Source organism: Pongo abelii, chromosome X (genome assembly GCF_028885655.2).
Source record: "Pongo abelii isolate AG06213 chromosome X, NHGRI_mPonAbe1-v2.0_pri, whole genome shotgun sequence".
NCBI classification, from domain to species: domain Eukaryota; kingdom Metazoa; phylum Chordata; class Mammalia; order Primates; family Hominidae; genus Pongo; species Pongo abelii.
In genome coordinates this window covers 76,941,894-76,959,279 of record NC_072008.2, presented here as the reverse complement: position 1 = coordinate 76,959,279, position 17,386 = coordinate 76,941,894, and the positions used below count along the sequence as shown (strand labels likewise).

General features: G+C 44.1%; 1 protein-coding gene across 1 annotated transcript; it reads right to left on the bottom strand.

Annotated features, from left to right (window-relative positions):
- Window positions 1-11,032: 11,032 nt before the first annotated feature.
- On the bottom strand, window positions 11,033-11,748 carry LOC100432504 (TPT1-like protein). Its single transcript, XM_054544237.2, is given in 3 exon segments — window positions 11,033-11,299; window positions 11,302-11,334; window positions 11,337-11,748. Coding segments are annotated over 3 exon segments (501 nt in total). The 5' UTR covers window positions 11,731-11,748; the 3' UTR covers window positions 11,033-11,225.
- Window positions 11,749-17,386: the final 5,638 nt, after the last annotated feature.

Genomic DNA, 17,386 nt, shown 5'->3' with positions numbered 1-17,386 from the left:
GCACACAAATGTTTAGGATTGCTATGTTCTCTTGATGAATTGGCCATTTGATCATTTTGAAATCACTTTCTTGATCCCTGGTGATATTTGCTCTGAAATCTACTTTGATATTAACCTAGGCATTCCAGATTTTTCTTTTTTTTGAGACAGTCTGGTTCTGTTGCCCAGGCTGTAGTGCAGTGACAGAATCACAGCTTATTGCAACCTCCGTCTCCTGGGCTCAAGCTATCCTCCCACCTCAGCCTCCTGAGTAACTGGGGCTACAGGTGCATGCCATTATGCCAGGAGATATATATATATATTTTTTGCATTTTTGGTAGAGATGGTATTTCACCACGTTGCCTAGGCTGGTTTCAAACTCTTGAGCTCAAGTGATCCACCTGCCTTGGCTTCCCAAAGTGCTGGAATTACAGGCATGAGCCACAGCCACCCAGCCCCAGCTTTCTTCTGATTCATGTTAGCATGGTAAATATTTTTCTATCTTTTTACTTTTAACCTATTTGTGTCATTATACCAAAGTGAGGGCTTTTTTTTCAGGGAGGATATAGTTAAGTCCTGTGCTTTTCCTTTTTAAAAAAATTATTTTTTATTTTTTATTTTTTAACTTTTTTTTTTTTTTTTTTAAGAAACAGAGTCTCACTCTGTCACCCAGGCTGGATGCAGTGGTGTGATCACAGCTCACTACAGCCTTGAACTCCTGGGATCAGGTGATCCTCTGGCCTCAGCGTCTCAAGTATCTAGGACTACAGGCATGCGCCACTACACCTGGCTAATTTTTTAAACATTTTTTGTAGAGATGGGGTCTTGCTATGTTGCCCAGGCTGATCTCGAACTCCTGGGCTCAAATGATCCTCCCACCTTGGCCTCCCAAAGTGCTGGGATTATAGGCATAAGCCACTGTGCCCTGCCCTCTGTGCTTTTTCTACTTAATATGACAGTCTTTCCCTTTGGATTGGGAGTGTTTAGATGCTTTGCATTTAATGTGATTATTGATATGGTTAGATTTCTATATGGTTTCTCTTTGTTCCATCTGTTCTTTGTTCCATTTTCCTCTTTCTTTGCCCTCTTTCAGATTGAGTTTCTTTCTTCCTTCTTCTTTTTTTTTTTTAATATAAAGAGATGGGATCTTTCTCTATCACCCAGATTGGAATGCAGTTGTGAAAACATAGCTCACTGCAGCCTCAAACTCCTGGGCTCAAGGGATCCTCCCACCTCACCCTCCTGAGTAGCTGGGACTACAGGCACATGCCACCACCCCCTGCTAATTTTTAAATGTTTTGTAGAGATGGGGTCTTTCTATGTTGCCCAGGCTGGTCTCAAACTCCTGGCCTCAAGCAATCATCCTGACTTGGCCTCCCTAAGTGCTGGGATTACAAATGTAAGCCACCATGCCTGGCCAAGTATTTTTATGACTCATTTTTATCTCCATTGTTGGCTATTATCTATAACTTTTTGTTCTATTATTTTAGAGGTTGCTTTAGGGTTTATATTATAAATCTTTAACTTGGCCAGGCGCAGTGGCTCATGCCTGTAATCTCAGCCCTTTTGGAGGCTGAGGCAGGCAGATCACCTGAGGTCAGGAGTTCGAGACCAGCCTGGCCAACATGGTGAAACCCCGTCTCTATTAAAAATACAAAAAGTTAGCCGGGCGTGGTGATGCGCGCCTGTAATCCCAGCTACTCAGGAGGCTGAGGTGGGAGAATTACTGGCACCCAGGAGGTGGAGGTTGCAGTGAGCCGAGATCGCACTATTGCACTCCAGCCTAGGAGACAGAGCGAGACTCCATCTCAAAAATAAATTAATAAATTAATTAATAAATAAATGTTTAACTTTTCATATTATACATTCAGATGATATACCACTTCACCTACAGCATAGGAACCTTACAAAGGTATACTTCCATTTCCCTCCTCTGGCCTTTGTGTTATTGTTGTTATATATTTTACTTATCTACGTCATAAACCTCACAATATATTGTAATTATTTTTGCTTTAAATAGTCAATTATCTTTTTCATTTTAAACATTCTTATTTTAAAAGAATTATAGATTAACAGGAAGTTATAAAATACTACAGAGAGGTTCTGGGTATCTTTCACCCAGTTCCCCCAAATGGTTACATCTTACATAAATATAGTACAATATCAAAACCAGGAAATTGGCACTGACATAATGTGTGTTTATGGTTTTATGTCATTTGATGCCCCGTGTAGGTCCATGGAACTACCATCAAGATACAAAACTGAGGCAGGAAACAAGGGTCTGGAGGCAGGGAACCTACGGCCAATTCACGCTGACTTCCTAGAACTAAATCAAAAGGAAAACCCCAACTTTGTACACCTAAGTAACAAAAGGACCAGAAGCTACTTTCTTTGCAACATGCCCCTTTTCTGCAAGGCAGATGGAAAATTGAAAGTACCTCTAATTCGTTGCTTTCTGCTTTGTATAGGAGTGCAACTTTGTAACTTCACTTTAGCCTCTGATTGCGGACCACTACTTACTTCATTTGCATGGAGTGAACACCAAGTGGCCAATGGGAAACCTCTAGGGGGTACTTGGACCCCAGAAGATTCTGTAACTGGGCTCTTAAGCCCCTGTGTTCGGAGTCTTCTCCCACACTGTGGAGTGTACTTTCATTTTCAATAAATTTCTGCTTTTGTTGCTTTATTCTTTTCTTGCTTTGTGTGTTTTGTCCAATTCTTTGTTCAAAATGCCAAGAACCTGGACACCCTCCACCAGTAACACAACTATCCCATCATCCTCATCTCTAAACCCTAGAAATAACTAATCTGTTCTCCATCTTTATAATTTTGTCACTTTAAGAATGTTACATAAATGAAATTATGCAGTATGTTACCTTTTGAGATTGCCCTTTTTCACTCAGCATGGTTCCTTTGAGATCTATCCAAGTTGTTTCACGTATTAATATTTCATTCTGTAGTATTCCGTGGTTTGGATGTACCACGCTTTGTTTAGCCACTCACCTATTAAGGGACAGTTTGGTTATTTCCAGTTTTGGCTATTGCAAATTAGAGTGCTGTGAACACTCATGTATAGGTTTTTGTGTGGACATAAACTTTTATTTTATGTATTTATTTTATTTTGTGATGGAGTCTCATTCCGTCGCGCAGGCTAGAGTGCAGTGGTGCAATCTCGGCTCACTGCAACCTCCACCTCCTGGGTTCAAGCGATTCTCCTACCTCAGCCTCCCGAGTAGCTGGGATTACAGGAGCACACCACCACGCCTGGCTAATTTTTGTGTTTTTAGTAGAGATGGGGTCTCACCATGTTGACCAAGCTGGTCTCGAACTCCTGAGCTCAAATGATCCACCAGCCTTGGCCTCCCAAAGGGCTGGGCTTACAGGCATGAGCCACCGCACCCAGCCCATAAACTTTTTTTTACTGGACTAATTAAACAAGAGTGCAATTGCTGGGTCAATCGGTAAGTATATGTTTGGTTTTTAAAGAAAATGCTAAATTATTTTCCAGAGTGGCTGTACCATTTTGCATTTCCACCAGAATTATGTGAGTGAACTATTTCTTTGCATTTTTACCAGCATTTGGTATTGTCACAATTTTTTTTTTTTTGAGACAGAGTTTCGCTCTGTCGCCCAGGCTGGAGTGCAGTGGCATGATCTTGACTCACTGCAACCTCCACCTCCTGGGTTCAAGCAATTCTCCTGCCTCAGCCTCCTGAGTAGCTGGGACTACAGGTGCATGCGACCATGCCCAGCTAATTTTTGTATTTTTAGTAGAGACAGGGCTTCACCATGTCTCGACGGCCAGGTGGCCAGGATGGTCTCTATCTCCTAACCTCATGATCTGCCCCCGTCGGCCTCCCAAAGTGCTGGGATTACAGGCATGAGCCACCACACCTGACTGGTATTGTCACTATTTTTAATTTTTGTTGTTCTAATAGGTGTGTAGTAGTATCTCATTGCTTTCTTAATTTGCATTTTCTAATGGCTAGTGATGTTGAACATATTTTCATGTGTTTATTTTCCATCTGTAGATAACTTTGGTGAACTGTCCCTTCATGTTCTTTGCCCATTTTCGAATTGCATTTTAATAATCATTGTCTTGGGTGGGCATAGTGGCTCACGTCTTTAATGCCAGCACTTTGGGAGGCTGAGGCAGGTGGATCACTTGAGGTCAGGAGTTCGAGACCAGCCTGGGCAACATAGTGGAACCACCACCTCTACTTTTAAAATAAAAACAAAAAAATGCCGTTTAAGATAATTGTAGATTCACATGCAGTTGTTAGAAATTATGAGTCCATGTGTACCCCTTGTCTAGTTTCACTCAATGAAACTTGCAAAACAATAGTACAGTATCACAAACAAGAAATTAACATTAATATGATCTGTCTATCTTATTCAGATTTCACCAGTTTTACATGCACTCAAATGTATATTTGTGTATTAACTCGATGTAATTTTACCATGTTGTAGATTCGTGTAACCTCCGTCACAGTCAAGATACAGAATAATCTCATTACAAGAATCCCTCATGATATTCTTTTATAGCCACAGCACCTCCCTCCCTCCCTCGCTCCCTAGTTTTTAACAACCGCTAATATGTTTTCCATCCTTGTAAATTTGTTATTCCAATAATGTTATGGAATCATACAATATGTAATATTTTGAGATTGACCTTTTCACTCAGCATAATTCTCTGGAGGTTCATTCCAGTTGTTGTGTATATCAGCGGTTCATTCCTTTTTATTACTGAGTAGTTAGTATTCCATGCTATAGATGTGCCACAGTTTGTTTAATCATTCACCTGTTAAAAAAACATTTGGGTTGTTTCTCATGTTTGGCTATAAAGCTGCTATAAACATTTATGTGCAAGTTTTTGTGTGAACATATTTTCAGCCAGGCATGGTGGCTCATGCCTATAATCTCAGCATTTTGGGAGGTCAAGGTGGGTGGATTGCTTGAGTCCAGGAGTTCGAGACCAGCCTGGGCAACATAGTGAGACCCCCCAGTCTCTACTAACAAATAAAAAAATAAAAAATTGGGAGGCTGAGGTGGGAGGATCACTTGCACCCAGGAGGTGGAGGCTGCAGTGAGCTGTGATTGTGCCACTGCACTCAGCCTGAGTGACAGAGCAAGACCTTCTTTCAAACCCCCACCCCCCAACCATAAGTTTTAATTTCTTTGGGTTAATTGCCTAGGCGTGTAATTGCTGGGTTGCATGGTAATTGCATGTTTAGTTTTGAAACAAACTGCCATACTTTTTTCAGAGTTGCTGTACCAATTCACATCCCCACAAGTAATGTATGAGTGATCCAGTTTCTCCACCTACTTGCCAACAGTTTGTGTTATCACAGTTTTTTATTTTAATCATTGAACCAACAAGATTGGTGGCAAATTGGAAGTGGGTGGTGAGCAAAAGGAAGAATCAAGAATGACTCTTCGGTTTTGGGCTTCAGCGGTTGCATGGATGGTGGTGCCATTTATTAGGGTGGTAAAGATTTGAGAAAGAGCAGGTTTGAGAGGGACAAAGGAGTTCATTTTACACTTTATATATATTTATATATATAAATTTATATATATAAATGCCAGGTGGACCACTGGATACACAGATTGGGCTCAGGACAGTGGTTGGGCTGGAGAAAGAGATTTGGGAGTCACTTCTAAACTCATTCACACAGACTTTTTCTTTCCTTTGCGTAATTTTCCTAATATAGAGGCCCAGAAGTAGGATTACTGAGTAAAACGGTATGAGCATTTAAAATTTCCTATTGCATATTGCCAGATTTTATTTTAAAGGGGTGGTATTTATTCATAGTGTTAGCAGCCAGTAACCGTGCATCAATTTGATATTCTTTCCAGCCTGACATATTGCAATTTCTTCTGCCTCCCCTTAATTTTTGCTACTATAATTGGCCATTCAGTTTTCACAATTTAGTGTGTCTTTGCTCATTAGGAAGTGTAGACATTTTCCCATATGTTTGCCTCTTAATAGTATTTCTTCTTGTCTGTTTGTGCCTTTGCTCATTTTTCTATGGTGCAAGAGTGTTCTTGTCGTAGCTGCAAGGACACAAGCTGGTGACTGTTGGCTGTGCTCTAATGTGTCCCGCAGAGCAGGGGTGCATAAGGGTTGACACGGTTGTCCACTCTCTTTTTGAAAATTTGGAAGCTTCTGTTTTGAGCTTCCTTAACACCCTGCTCTACTGGTTTGCCGTCTGCCTCTGGCTGCCCCTTCTCTGTCTGTTTCCTAAGGAGACGTCTTCTGCAGCCTTCTCTGATATGTGGTATTACTCAGAATTGTATCCTGGGTCCTTAAGAATATTTCTCATTGTAGGCCGGGTGCAGTGGCTCATGCCTGTAGTCCCAGCACTTTGGGAGGCCGAGGCAGCCAGATCATCTGAGGTTGGGAGTTCGAGACCAGCCTGATAAACAGGGAGAAACCCCGTCTCTACTAAACATACAAAAATTAGCAGGCATGGTGGTGCATGCCTGTAACCCCAGCTACTCGGGAGGCTGAGGCAGGTGAATTGCTTGAACCCGGGAGGCAGAGGTTGCGGTGAGCTGAGATCGCTCCATTGCACTCCAGCCTGGGCAACAAGAGCGAAACTCCATCTCAAAAAAAAAAAGAATATTTATAATTGTACAATATAACATGCATACATACATACATACATATATACACACAGAAAAGTGCTTAAATGTATAGTTTGTACACTTGTAAAATTAGTTACAAGTGAACACCATTGTGACTACCATGCAGGTCAGAAAGTAGAACTTTGCCAGCACCCCCAAAATCTTCCATGTGTCCTTATCAATTACAATTTATCCTTAGAAATAGCCAATCTCTTAACTTTTATGATAATAACTTGCTTACTTTTCTTTTCTCTCCCTCTGCCTCTCTCTCCCTCTCTCTCTCTCTCCCTCTCTCTCTTTTTTCTCTGAGACGGGACCTCACTCTGTCACCCAGGGTAGAGTGCAGTGGTGTGATCAAGGCTCACTGCAGCCTCAACCTCCTGGGCTCAAGCAATCCTCTGGCTTCAGCCTCCTCAGTAGCTGGGACAACAGACACATGCCACCATGCCCAGCTAATTTTTTTTTTTAATTGAGAAAGAGTCTTGCTCTGTCACCCAGGCTGGAGTGCAGTGGTGCCATCTTGGCTTACTGAAACTTCCACCTCCCAGGTTCAAGCAATTCTCCTGCCTTAGCCTCCTGAGTAGCTGGGGTATAGGCATGTGCCACCACACCCAGCTAATTTTAAAAATATTTTTAGTAGGGGAGGGGTTTCACCATGTTGGCCAGGCTGTTCTCGAACTCCTGACCTCATGATCCACCCGCCTCGGCCTCCCAAAGTGTTGGGATTACAGATGTGAGCCACCGTGCCCGGTCTTTTTTTTTTTTTTTTTTTTTTACTTTTTGTAGAGACAGGGTCTCACCACGTTGCCCGGGCTGGTCTCAAACTCCTGGGCTCAAGTTCTTACCTGTGGAGGGTGTCCAGGTTCTTGGCGTTTTGAACAAAGAATTGGACAAAACACAAACAAAGCAAGGAAAGAACAAAGCAACAAAAACAAGAGATTTATTGGGAACAAAAGTACACTCCACAGGGTGGCAGTGGGCCTGAGCAGCTGCTCAAGGGCCCTGGATACAGAATCTTCTGGGGTCCAAATACCCCCTAGAGGTTTCCCATTGGTCACTTGTTGTTCACCCCATGTAAATGAAGTGGTGGCCTGCAATCAGAGACTGATGTGAAGTTACAAAGTTGCATGTCTATGCAAATGAAGACTTGGCCCACAATCAGTCTGATTGGTTGTGGACAGCAACCAATCAGAGGCTGAAATAAAGTCACAAAGTTATACTCCTATGCAAACATATGATTGGTTGCAAAAAGCAACTAATTAGAGGTACTTTCAATTTTCTGTCTGCAGAAAAGGTGGAGGTTTGCAAAGGGTGTAGCCTCTGGTCCTTTTGTTAGTTAGGCGTGGAAAGTTAGGGTTTTCCTTTCAATTTAGTTCTAGGAAGTCAGCGTGAAATGCCCTTAGGTTTCCTGCCTCCAGACCCTATTCTGCCTCAAAGTGATCCTCCTGCTTTGGCCTCCCAAAGTGCTGGGATTACAAGTGTGAGCCACAGTGACCAGCCTTGCTTTTCTTTAGTTTTATCATCTACATGTGCATTCACTTTTTAAAATGTATTAAATAATGTATTTTTCTTGGTAGAGATGGAGGTCTTGCCACATTGCCTGGGTTGGTCTCGAACTCCTGGGCTCAAGTGATCCACCTGCCTTGGCCTCCCAAAGTGCTGGGATTACTGGCAGAGCCATGCACCCAGCTATATGTGCATTCCTAAACAATAATTTAGTTTTGCTTGTTTTTGAACTTTATATAAATGGAATCACACTGTATGTATTCCTTTGTGTCTTCTTTCACTCAACTTCATATTTGCATGATTTATACATGTTGTGTGTGGCTGTAGGTTTTTTTTTTTTTTTTTTGAGACGGAGTTTCACCCTGTCACCCAGACTGGAGTGCAGTGGCACAGTCTCGGCTCACTGCAAACTCTGCTTCCTGGGTTCAAGCGATTCTCCTGCCTCAGCCTCCTGAGTAGCTGGGACTACAGGTGCCCGCCACCAAGCCTGGCTAATTTTTGTATTTTCAGTAGAGACAGGGTTTCACCCTGTTGGCCAGGCTGGTCTCTAACTCTTGACCTCGTGATCTGCCCGCCTCGGCCTCCCAAAGTGCTGGGAATACAGGCGTGAGCCACGGAGCCTGGCCGTGGCTGTAGTTTAATTGTCGTTTCTGTATAGCATTCCACAATTTATTCATTTTGCTCTTGATGGACTTTTGGATTGTTTCCAATTAGGGCTGTTATGTATAATGATGCTTTGAACCTTTATATATCTTTCTTTCTTTTTTTTTTTTTTTTTTGGCAATGGAGTCTCGCTCTGTTGCCCAGGCTGGAGTGCAGTGGTGTGATCTCAGCTCACTGCAACCTCCGCCTTCCAGGTTCAAGCGGTTCTCCTGCCTCAGTCTTCTGAATAGCTGGATACAGGCACATGCCACCACGCCGGTAATCCCAGCTATATATATATATATATATATATATATATATATATATTTTTTTTTTTTTTTGTATTTTTATTAGAGATGGGGTTTCGCCATGTTGGCCAGGCTGGTCTCAAACTCCTGACCTCAGGTGATCCGCCCACATCAGCCTCCCAAAGTGCTGGGATTATAGGCGTGAGTCACCGCGCCCGGCCTATATATCTTTCAGTAAAGCTATGTACACTTTTCTCTAGGATATATACCTAGGAATGGAATTGCTGGGTTCTTGGAGATGTGTATCTTCAATTTTAATAGATAATGACAAATTGTTTTCCCAAGTTGTTGAACCAATCAATAGCCCCATCAGCGGTGTATGAGGGTCTCTGCTCCTCTACATCTTCCTCAACACTAATTATCATCAGACTTTAAAAAATTTGCCAGTCTGGCATATGTGAAATGGTATGTTGTTGGTGTGTGTCTGTGTGTGTGTGTGTGTGTATATAACTTTTTTTTTCTTTTTTGAGACGGAGTTTCGCTCTTGTTTCCCAGGCTGGAGTGCAATGGTGCGATCTCGGCTCCCTGCAACCTCCGCCTCCCGAGTTCAAGCGATTCTCCTGCCTCAGCCTCCCGAGTAGCTGGGATTACAGGCATGCGCTACCACGCCCAGCTAATTTTATATTTTTAGTAGAGATGGGGTTTCTCCATGTTGGTCAGGCTGGTCTCGAACTCCTGACCTCAGGTGATCCACCCACCTTGGCCTCCCAAAGTGCTGGGATTACAGGTGTGAGCCATTGCACCGGGCCATATGTGTGTGTATATTTTACAACTTTATTGATATATAATTGATGTACAACAAACTGCACATGTTTTAAGTGATGATTTGATTAGTAAACATCCTTGAAACCAGAGCCACGATCAAGATAATGCACATATCTATTACCTCAAAAAGTTTTCTCATGCTCCTTCCTCATGCCCCATTCTCCCTCATTCCTCATTTCCCTGACAGTAGATGAGGTTAAGCACCTTTCCATGTTTATTGGACATTGGGATTTCTTCTTTTGTGATGAGCTCATACAAGTCTCAACAAAGCTGAACAGTGTAATGAAGTAATCAGATGGGAAAGTTAGAAAGATGTGAGGTTGTGGGGATTGAAGTTAAGATTTCAGTGGTACAGCAGTTCTGGGCCATCGCAAGATCCACTCGCGGCCCTGAGAGTGGGTGACTGGAGCAGAAAGGGAGGGCAACAGAGGTGAGTAGGCTGAAGAAACAAGAAGCGTGGGAAGTGGGATAGATCTTTGACATGAATGTTGAAGTGATTTGGATTTGGGCAAGACTAGGGGGTGGGCAAAAGGATAGAATGGAGGGAAGTGCCTGAGAGGTACAGCCGGTCATGGTCTGGAAGGTGCAGTGGGGAGCAAAGAAGGGGCCCGCTCCACCTCCAGATGCAGAAGTATTTGGGGGAGGGAAAGAATCTCTTAGGAGAGGGCTACAGGCGAAGTGCGGTTCTCAGGAGACAGCGAGGTCTCAGTTAAGGAAGGTGTTTAGGGAAGCTTTCTATTTCTGTTGTTGGGGTATTTAGCAGTCCCTGTGCTATGGTTTGGATGTGGTTTATTTGTCTCCATCAAAACTCATGTTGAAATTTGATCCCCAAATGTTGGAAGCTGGGTCCTAGTGGGAGGTGTCTGGGTCATGGGGGTGGATCCTTCATGAATGGCTTGGTGGCAGTCTTGCAGGAGTGAGTGAATTCTCAGTCTCACAAGACTGGATTAGTTCTCTCAGGAATGGATTAGTTCCTGCGACAGTGGGGTATTTTAAAGCCGGGATGCCACTCAGGTTTTCCCCTCTTTGCACGTGTCCACTTTCTCTTTGACCTTCTCCACTATGTTGTGACACAGCACAAAAGCCCTTGCCAGAAACCAGGGCCATGCCCTTGAACTTCTCAGCCTACAGAATCACAAGATAAAGAAATCTATTGTTTTTCTAAATTACCCAGTCTCAGGTATTTTTTTTTTGAGTTTAAATACATTTTACTTTTAGACAACCTACATGACATGTTTTTCTTAAAAACAATGCCTCCACTCCAAATAAATCAGTCAAAATAATGAAGAACTCAAGATGATATCAGTCCCATTTGTCTTAAGTCCTGGTGTTGTGTGGATGACAAACAGAAGCCAGTTATGATGACAGGTGATAGATCCAAAGTAATTGCCAAATTTGTTAACATTTTTCCATTTCTAAACCATCCTTAAAGAAAATCATATATCGGGTCATACCATCCTCACAGTAGTCCGCAGAGCAACCATGCCATCTGGATTCATGTTTTCTGGTAGTTTTTGAAATTAGCAAGGATGTGCTTGATCTGTTCTGCAGCTCCTGTCATAAAAGATTTTACTCTTTTTGGTCTCTGTTCTTCCAGTTTGCCTTTAATTGATTTCATGTAATCTTTGATGCACTTATTGTAGGCTTCTTTTGTGAAGCTTGTTTCTTGCAGGTGATGATTCATGACAATATCGACACCAGTGATTACTGTGCTTTCAGTACCTTTGCCCTCAGGGCCTTCAGTGGAGGCATTTCCACCAATGAGTGAGTCAAAAATGTTACCTTGTGTCCTACTGACTATCTTCCCTTCCACCTCCAGGCGCAGCCTGTCTGCGATTTCCTGGCTCATGTAGCTGTCGGAGAACATCTCATCATGGCTGATGAGGTCCCAGTAGATAATCATGATGATGGCTGAAGGGAGACAATGGTGGCACTAGATTAGCAGGAGCCCAGAGCTCAGAGTGAGCATGGTGCAGCCGAAGTGGTGCTGGGGGGATGGGGGGAGTGGATGGAAAAACTCAGGTATTCTTTTATAGTAACACAAAACAGACTAAGACAGAAAATTGATACTGAGAAGTACAGTGTTGGTGATAAGAAATGCCTGAAAATGTGGAAGCAGCTTTGGAAATGGGTAATGGGCAGAGGTTGGAAGAATTTGGAAGAGCAGGCTAGAAAAAACCAAGATTCTGGTGAGGGCTTATTAGACAAGATGACTATGGAAGGTCTGGAACTCCTCAGAGATTGGTTAAATGGTCCCGACCAGAATGTTGATGGAAATATGGACAGTAAAGGCCATTCTGGTGAGGTTCCAGATGGAAATGAGGAACAACATATTGGAAACTGGAGTAAAGGCCATCCTTGTCTTAAATTGACAAAGAACTTGGATGAACTACATCTATGCCCAAATGCTCTGTGGAGGCTTCTTATAGAATTGAACTGGCAGGGGCAGGAAATCCCTGCTCCATCTCAGATGGAATTTAATAGAATACTTGGTGGAAGAAATTTCTAAGCAGCAAAGTATTCAGGCTGCTGCATGGTTACTTCCAACTGCTTATGGTGAATTTCTGGAGAAAAGGGAAACACAGCAAAAAAATTTGGAAAATGCGTAGCCTGGCCAAATGGCATAGAAGAAAAGAGCATTTTCAGGAGAGGAGACCAAAGTTGCCAGGTGCTAAAGTCAAGACAATGGAGAAAAAGACCCTGAAGCCATTTCAGAAATCTTCGAGGCTGCTTTTCCCATCACATGCCTGGAGGCCTAGGAGGACAGAATGGTTTCTGGGGTAAGGCCTGAGCACTGCTGCCCCTGCTCCACCTCAGGACGCTGCTCCTCACATCACTGCTACATTGTTTCTGACTCTGGTTGAAGCTCATTGGCCCCTGGTACTGCTTGGGCCATCATTTCAGAGAGTGTAAGCCATAAGCCTTGGTGGCTTCCATGTGGTATTAAGTCTGTGAGAGCCCAGAATGCAAGAGCCATGGAGGCTTGGCAGCTTCCACCTAGATTTCAGAGGATGTATTGGAAAGCCTGGGTGCCCTGGCAGAAGCCTGCTGCAGGGGCAGAACCTCCACAGAAAGTGTTCATGAGGCAATGCTTAGTGGAGCCATGGGAGTAGGGCTGCCATGGGGACCCCACAATTATAGACCCACTGGCAGTGTGCAACTTCAGCCTGGAAAAGCCACAGGCATTCAACTCCAACCTGTGAGAGCAGCCACATGGGTGGTATTCAGCAAAGCCATGGGGCAGGGCTGCTCGAGGCCTTGGGAGCCCACTCCTTGCACCAGTGTGCCTAGGAAGTGGTACACAGAGTAAAAGATTACTTTGGAGCTTTAAGATTTAATGTCTGCCCTGCTGGATTTTGAACTTGTATGGGCCTGTTACCCTCCTTTTTGGGTCCAATTTCTCTCTTTTGGAATGGGTGTGTTTGCCCAATGCTTGTACAACCATTGTATCTTGGAAGTAAATAACTTGAATTTTTTTTTTTTTTTTTTTTTTTTTTTTTTTTTTGTTGAGACAGAGTCTCGCTCTGTCACCCAGGCTGGAATGTAGTGGCGCGATCTTGGCTCACTGCAAGCTCCACCTCCTGGGTTCATGCCATTTTCCTGCCTCAGCCTCCCAAGTAGCTGGGACTACAGGTGCCTGCCACCATGCCCCACTAATTTTGTTTTGTATTTTTAGTAGAGACAGGGTTTCACCATGTTAGCCAGGATGGTCTCGATCTCCTGACCTCGTGATCCACCCACCTCAGCCTCCCAGAGTGCTGGGATTACAGGTGTGAGCCACCATGCCTGGCCAATAACTTGATTTTTAATTTTACAGACTTATAGCTGTTAGGAACTTGCCTTGGGTCTCAGATGAGACTGGACTTTTATATTGGTGCTGGAACAAGTTAAGACTTTTGGGGCTATTGGGATAGAATTATTGTAGGTTGCATGTGAGAAGGACACTAGTTTTGGGGGGCCCAGGGTTGGAATATTACGATTTAGATGTAGTTTGTTTGTCTGCACCAAAACTCATGTTGAAATTTGATCTCCAAATGTTGGGAGGTGGGGCTAGTGGGAGGTGTTTGAATCATGGGAGCAGCTCCATCATGAATGGCTTGGTGCTGATCTGGTGGTAGTAAGTTCTCACTCTAGTGAGACTGGATGAGTTCTCTCAGGAATGGATCAGTTCTTGTGACAATGTGTTGTTATAAAGCCAGGATGCCACTCAGGTTTTCTCTTCTTTGCACCTATACACTTCCCCTTGGACCTTCTTCACCATGTTGTGACACAGCACAAAAGCCCTTGCTAGAAGCCAAGGTCATGCCCTTGAATTTCTCAGCCTACAGAACCATCAGCTAAAGAAACCTCCTTTCTTTATAAAGTACCCAGTCTCATATATTCTATCAACACAAAATGGACTAAGACACCCTGGAACTGGGGTTCCAGGAAGGCACAGTTGAAAACGATGGGAGGAAGAGGAGCAGGGAAAATTGGGTATCAGAGCAGAGTATGAAGTAAGTGCTGACCAGAGGAGTTCATAGCCAGGGTAGTGGCCCTTAGATAACAGGAACATGAGGTCCATTGGTCCTGATTCCCAGGGATGCCATGTGAATTGGTCTCAGCAGTGGCTCCACTGGATGGTAAGCTCCATAAGGGCAGGCATGGTGTCTCCCTCAGTCACTACTCTACCCTCAGCTCCTAATGCTCCACCCAGCATGTTGTAGGAGCTCATTAGACATTTGTTGAATGGAAGCATAAAACAAGTGGATGGAGGAGCACATGATGCCTGGCCAATTGTAGGTGCCTGATAGATGCTAGTGACATTTTATTCATGGTATTTTATGGTGGACTGATTTAGCCATTTGCATATGTGACATGACATGTCCTTGGAGAGAGTTTATTAATGGGCACTAATGAGGCTTATGAAACACTGAAGTCTATTTAAAGTCTACTAGCATGTGTCCTAAGATGGTGACAATTGAAGAAAGTTATAAACCTAATAAAATGAAATGTAATTGATCTTAAGTAAGGAGTGGGTGAGGGAATTGGGATGGGCATGGTGGCTCACGCCTGTAATCTTAGCACTTTGGGAGGCTGAGGCAGGAGGATCACTTGGGCCGAGGAGTTTGACACCAGCCTGTGCAATATAGCGAGACTCCGTCTCTACAAAAAAATTTGAAAATTAGCCAGGTGTAGTGGTGCATGCCTGTGATCCCAGCTATTCAGGAGGCTGAAGAGGGAGGATTGCTTGAGCCCAGATGTTCGAGGCTGCAGTGAGCCGTGATTGTGCCACTGCATTCCAGTTTGGGTAACAGAGCAAGACCCTGTCTCAAAAAAAGAAAGGTAGGGGTGGAATCAGAATAAGGATTTGTAAGTGTTTTGCCTGCACTATTCATGGGAGAAAGACACCTGTGATGGACAAAGAACTGTGTCACCAAGATCCCCCTTCAAGGGAGGATTTACTGCCAGCTGCTGAAAGTGCTGTCAGCAAAGAGCCTTCTTCAGCTATTGGTTCCTTCAGGGATTTCCTCAGCTTGAGACAGACATCTCACCCAAGGTCAAGCCCTTCATGGCGTGGCCCAGAGCCAATGCCTTATTGAAGCGGAGATATGAAGGCCTGCCCTTTGGCCCAATGCAGGACAATGGACAGGTCATGTGAATGCCAGAGCCAGCCATTGAGTGAGCAGAAGCTTTGCGACACCTGCATTGCTACTCTTTTCTCCTCCTAATTTTTTTTTTTTTTTTTTAGATGGAGTCTTGCTGAGTCATCCAGGCTGGAGTACAGTGGTGCAATCTTGGTTCACTGCAGCCTCTGCCTCCCGGGTTCAGTTCTCATGCCTCAGCCTCTCGAGTAGCTGGGACTACAGGTGCACCCCAACACACCTGGCTAATTTTTGTATTTTTAATAGAGATGGGGTTTCGCCATGTTGTCCAGGCTGGTCTTGAACTCCTGACCTCAGGTGATCTGCCCGCCTCGGCTCCCAAAATGCTGGGATTACAAGCGTGAGCCACCTTGCCCAGCTGCCTCCTGTCTAATCTTGTTTCCTTCCTTTCTCTTCCACAGATGTTGATCCCTAGGGCATTCCCTAGTAAACATCCCACACAGTAAACTCCATCTAAGCATGTGCTTCCTGGGGACTTCAACCTGTGATGACAACTTAATGTAAGGGTCAAAAACTCATATGCCTTCAGGGACCTGAGAGATAATATAAGGGAATGAAGCTGGTTGGGTTTGATGCAACAGGGAGTGGTGGGAGGTAAATTGGAGAGACTGTGCTCCATCTAAATTTTTTTTTTTTTTTTGAGATGGAGTCTTGCTCTGTCACCCAGGCTAGAGTGCTGCGGCGCGAGCTCAGCTCACTGCAACCTCCACCTCCCAGGTTCAAGCAATTCTCCTCTCTCAGCCTCCCGAGTAGCTGAGACTACAGGCGCCTGCCACCACACCCAGCTAATTTTTGTATTTTTAGTAGAGATGGGGTTTCACCTTGTTGGTCAGGCTGGTCTCGAACTCCTGACCTCAGGTGATCCAACTGCCTCGGCCTTCCAAAGTGCTGGGATTACAGGCGTGAGCCACCATGCCCAGTCCCCTAAATTTTTAAAAATTGACAAACAGCACTGTGTACTCTAGATAATGTATGTGAATTCAATTCAGCCTGCAGCCCTCCTGTTTATGACCTTTGTTTGAGAGGTATATTCTCTCTTCTGTTAATTAACATACCAGGACCTGTCTTTTGTGAGTTTGGTTAGTATGAGTAAATCCTTAAAAGCTTCATCAGCTTATGATGGTGTGGCACTGCTGTGGTTTGAATGTATCCTTCAAAATTTGTGTGTTGGTCTTCGGTGGCGATGGGTGGGGGTGTGGGCATGATGGACTGGTGGCTTTATAAGAGGAAGAGAGACCTAGGATGGCATGCTCTTGCTCTCTTGCCATGTGATGTCCCCCACCCTGTTATGACTCAGTAAGAAGGCCCTCTCCAGATGCAGCAACACGTCCTTGTACTTTTCAGCCTCCAGAACTGTAAGAAATAAGTGGATTTCTTTTCTTTATTAATTACTCATTCTATGGTATTCTGTTATAGCAACAAAAAATGAACTAAGAGAGGTACAAAGGAGTTCTGAACCTGCTGGAGTGAACACCAGACCCTGAACTGCAGGGTTCTACCAAGGGACTGCTTGCCATGAGGCCCACCTCGAGCTAGCTTCCTTTTCTGACCTTCATCTCCAACTTAAACACGTGCTATTGTCTGAGGGTGGCCCTGGCTCCTCTCCCTTCCCTTGTAGGTTTTCTAGCTATTTCCAGTTCTGGTGTATCTTTTGGAAGAGCAGCCGGGTGGTATCAGGGGCCTGGGGAGACACGGATGCTGGCTACAAGAACCTCAGCCTTAGAGGCCTGGGACAGTTGGGAATAGAGAACAAAGTTCCTTTCTTCTTTTGATGAGATTTGACTCTCAAATATGGCTGTCACCATCTGCATGGTGGGACCATACCCTTCTTGAGGGATGGAAATGATCTGGACCACATTTGGTCTGGGATTTTTCCCTCCCAGCCCAGACTCACTCTGGTCTGCCTTGCTGGGT